At 45.9% G+C, this 5000-nt stretch overlaps 1 protein-coding gene across 2 annotated transcripts in view; it reads right to left on the reverse strand.

The window, feature by feature from the left end:
• The window catches only part of vta1 (vesicle (multivesicular body) trafficking 1), an 80738-nt gene that overhangs the window by 30001 nt on the left and 45737 nt on the right, over positions 1 to 5000 (reverse strand). For both annotated transcript variants that reach the window (XR_013503398.1, XM_078274206.1), the window contains exon 5: positions 2859 to 2973. Coding sequence is in view for 1 of the 2 variants with exons in the window: in XM_078274206.1 (XP_078130332.1) it covers positions 2859 to 2973 (115 nt within the window). In the remaining variant the exon portion in view is untranslated. The remainder of the gene's footprint in view (positions 1 to 2858; positions 2974 to 5000) is intronic.

The raw sequence follows: 5000 nt of genomic DNA on the forward strand, positions 1-5000 counted from the left end.
AAACAATGAGATAAGAAGAGAAACAAAACTATGGCGGTCAAACACTGCACACTTTGCATTGACATTTAATTCATCCCGATGTATTTTGGAGACATGTCTAAATGTTTGAGTCAAAGTGACACTTAGAAGATATAAGTAAACCACTCGTTCTCACTTCCAACTAGTAAAATACTGACCCTTGGTCTGTGTCTCTCAGCTTCAGAAACTGATGCAAACATCACCTGCCAACGCTCCCGTTTTTCCCGTTTTTTTAGCCCTATTTCTCCCGGGAAACTCCCGTAATTTGCATGGCCCAAACTCCTTTATAAATAATCGGACCAATATGTTTGCCTGATGTTGACCAGTTGCCAGATCTTGTATGAAACGCATCCTATTCACACAATCCACACACAATATACAATGTTCAACACGTTTGTCACCTCAACCTGGCAACCTATAACCCTCAACCTGACAACCTATAACCCTCAACCTGACAACCTATAACCCTCAACCTGACAACCTATAACCCTCAACCTGACAACCTATAACCATCAACCTGGCAACCTATAACCCTCAACCTGGCAACCTATAACCCTCAACCTGACAACCTATAACCCTCAACCTGACAACCTATAACCCTCAACCTGGCAACCTATAACCCTCAACCTGGCAACCTATAACCCTCAACCTGACAACCTATAACCCTCAACCTGACAACCTATCCTATAACCCTCAACCTGACAACCTATAACCCTCAACCTGACAACCTATAACCATCAACCTGACAACCTATAACCATCAACCTGACAACCTATAACCATCAACCTGACAACCTATAACCATCAACCTGATATCCTATAACCCTCAACCTGGCAACCTATAACCCTCAACCTGATATCCTATAACCCTCAACCTGGCAACCTATAACCCTCAACCTGGCAACCTATAACCCAGAAAGCGAGCCAATAAAAATGGCAGGTGAAGGCGGTGTTCCCGCAAAGAAATCGAAATATAGCTGTAAATTTCCACATTTTATAGACCACACAACTAATCCATTTATCCAGAAAATAATCAACAATGACAATAATCGTAAGTTGCTGTAACTCGAACTAGCCTGGTCCTACCAGACTCTGGTCCACTAGCCTGGTCCTACCAGACTCTGGTCCATTAGCCTGGTCCTACCAGACTCTGGTCCACTAGCCTGGTCCTACCAGACTCTGGTACATTAGCCTGGTCCTACCAGACTCTGGTACACTAGCCTGGTCCTACCAGACTCTGGTACACTAGCCTGGTCCTACCAGACTCTGGTACACTAGCCTGGTCCTACCAGACTCTGGTCCACTAGCCTGGTCCTACCAGACTCTGGTCCACTAGCCTGGTCCTACCAGACTCTGGTACACTAGCCTGGTCCTACCAGACTCTGGTCCACTAGCCTGGTCCTACCAGACTCTGGTCCACTAGCCTGGTCCTACCAGACTCTGGTACATTTCATTGGTCCAGAGAGTCTGGCCTCTCTCCATTGACAAGTGTTAACTTCCTTGAAGGCGGGACTCTGTTGAAGTTTAAAACTATTGGATCTGCCATAACCAATCGCTAACGTGTGTATTGTGCAACAAGAGGGGAGACCGACAACAACTTTCGGCTTATATTTAGCATTAGCATCACTAGTGTTAGCCTTAGCCAACTCCTTCACCACTAACGGAGCGAGCTGGAAAACCAAACTGTTCCTGAACCCGGTGGGGAGGAGGGCCACAACATCATGGCCACCAACACAACTCAGCAAAGTCATACCCCCACATCATCACATACCCTTCACCATACCCCCCCATCATCACATACCCTCCACCATACCCTATCGCTAACGTTTGGTCGTGACGTCGGCTTAGCATCGCTAGCGTTAGCCTTAGCCAACTCCTTCACCGCTAACGGAGCGAGCTGGAAAACCAAACTGTTCCTGAACCCCGTGGGGAGGAGGGCCACAACATCATGGCCACCAACACAACTCAGCAAAGATTGTTCTTGCTCGGGCTTTACCTTCTCCGCCGCCATTACGGAACTACAACTCAAACTAGGGCACGACCTCGACGTCATCGTTCTCAGCCACTCCCTCTGTTCGCTGATTGGACCGCCAAATACTGAAGAACGAAGTACGAAAGAGGGCGGAGCCAGGCTAAACTCGAACAGTCAGAAAACCAAGATTTGGACTACCTACCGCTAATCTCTCTGCTTTTAAAAACAGTGAACTACCAGAAGAAACTGTCCCTGTGTCAGCCGAACAGAAAGGTTTGTTTCCCACAACGCAATGAACTTTAAAAGGCTGCAACGGCCATTTTGTTGTCTAATGCATTCAGTCAATCTCTTCAGGATCTGGTGGTGGTTTTCCAAGCTTTCTTTCTCCTAAAGGTTAGAAAAAGCCTGGCAGCACGAGAGGCCGGAGCCTTTCAATGGGATAAAAGGTCAGGCACTCAGAGTGGATCAGGCTGGATGTGAAGGGGGAACAGGGAATAATCCCAAAAATATCAGGTCAATCTCACGGGCATTAACACACACACACACACACACACACACACACACACACACACACACACACACACAGAGACTGTGTGTGTGTGTGTGTGTGTGTGTGTGTGTGTGTGTGTGTGTGTGTGTGTGTGTCTGTACTGTGCACCTTATCAGGGCTGGAACTGTTGCAGGAAAGCCCTGCAGTAGAAAGCGACAACTTCAGGAGATTAGAAAAGTGTGGCTAGTAGATTACAGGGTACCCTCGGGGTCTTAAAGTATTCAAAAAAGGCCTTCAAATCATTTACTCGTGTGTGTGTGTGTGTGTGTGTGTGTGTGTGCGTCTGTGTGTTCTCCAGTGCCGTATCAGTGTGTCCAACCTGCTTCCCCGTCCTGGTCCATGCCGATGGGCCCGGCCTGAGGCGTCTCTCCGTTCTTCAGACAGTTGTGGATGTAGGTGGCCTTCCAGCGGGCGTACTTCCTATGCTGGATGTTCTGGTGAAGAGACAGAAACAGAGGTTATTCGTAGTAGTGTTGGAAGGTAGTTTGCAGGGACTAGGGGAAATAAAACGTAGTTGGTAAGGGATGGGGTAATGCAGAGGGTTGAGGCTTGTAAAAGGTAGCAATCTGGTAAGTGGTAATGATTGGGAAGTCGGTATGTATGGACAGGAAGCTGGAGTTGAAGGGAACCCTGAGTCCATTAAGGGAGCTGGGCTTTGACGCAAATCAAACATTGTGGTGGAACTACAAGTTCTGTGTCCGTCACGTGATGCCGTCTGGCCCAAAAATACTTTTCCCCACAGAATTACATGGAGAAAGAGACGCGGCATGACTCGTTTCGATTCCAGAATTTGATCCATTCGGGCCGATAACATTTAGAAAGAGCTGCATGGTTAAATCATTTATTCCCTATTCAAGCTTAACATGAAGTAGACAAAAACGTCCAAAAAACAACCACAAAAATGTCAACAAAAAGGAGACAAAACTGTTGAGAAAGTGTCAAAAACGACAAAAAACAAACAAAAGCAAAAGCAGCTGAAATCACACACACAGAGAGACACACACACACACAAACACACACACAGAGCGACAGACACAAACACACACACACACACACACACACACACACACACACACACAAACACACACACAGAGCGACAGACACAAACACACACACAGAGCGACAGACACAAACACACACAAACACACACACACACACACACACACACATATACATACAGAGATAGACACACACACAGACACACAAGCTTAACATGAAGTAGACAAAAACGTCCAAAAAAAACAAACAAAAGCAAAAGCAGCTGAAATCACACATACAGAGAGACACACACACACACACACACACACACACACATAGAGACAGACAAACACACACACACACACACATAGAGACAGACACAAACACACACACAGAGCGACAGACACAAACACACACACAGAGCGACAGACACAAACACACACACAGAGACAGACAAACACACACAGAGACAGACAAACACACACAGAGACAGACAAACACACACACACAGACAAACACACACACAGACAAACACACACACACACACACACACACACACACATATACATACAGAGACAGACACACACACACACACACACAGACACACAAGCTTAACATGAAGTAGACAAAAACGTCCAAAAAACAACCACAAAAATGTCAACAAAAAGGAGACAAAACTGTTGAAAAAGTGTCAAAAACGACAAAAAACAAACAAAAGCAAAAGCAGCTGAAATCACACATACAGAGAGACACACACACACACACACACACACAGACAAACACACACACACACACACACACACACACACACACACACACACACACACACACACATATACATACAGAGACAGACACAAACACACACACAGAGCGACAGACACAAACACACACACAGAGCGACAGACAAACACAAACACACACACAGAGACAGACAAACACACACACAGACAAACACACACACAGACAAACACACACACACTAACGCAGCAAACAGACACACAAGCTTAACATGAAGTAGACAAAAACGTCCAAAAAACAACCACAAAAATGTCAACAAAAAGGAGACAAAACTGTTGAAAGTGTCAAAAACGACAAAAAACAAACAAAAGCAAAAGCAGCTGAAATCACACACACACACACACACACACACACACACACACACACACATAGAGACAGACAAACACACATATACAGACAGACAGACACACACACACACAGAGACAGACACACACACACACACACACAGAGACAGACACACACACGTATACAGACAGACAGACAGACAGACAAACACACATATACAGACAGACAGACACACACACACACAGAGACAGACACACACACACACAGAGACAGACACACACACACACACAGAGACAGACACACACACGTATACAGACAGACAGACAGACAGACAGACACACACACACACACGTATACAGACAGACAGACAGACAGACAGACACACACACACACACACACA

The sequence above is a fragment of the Sander vitreus genome, chromosome 18 (assembly GCF_031162955.1).
Source record: "Sander vitreus isolate 19-12246 chromosome 18, sanVit1, whole genome shotgun sequence".
NCBI classification, from domain to species: Eukaryota; Metazoa; Chordata; class Actinopteri; order Perciformes; family Percidae; genus Sander; species Sander vitreus.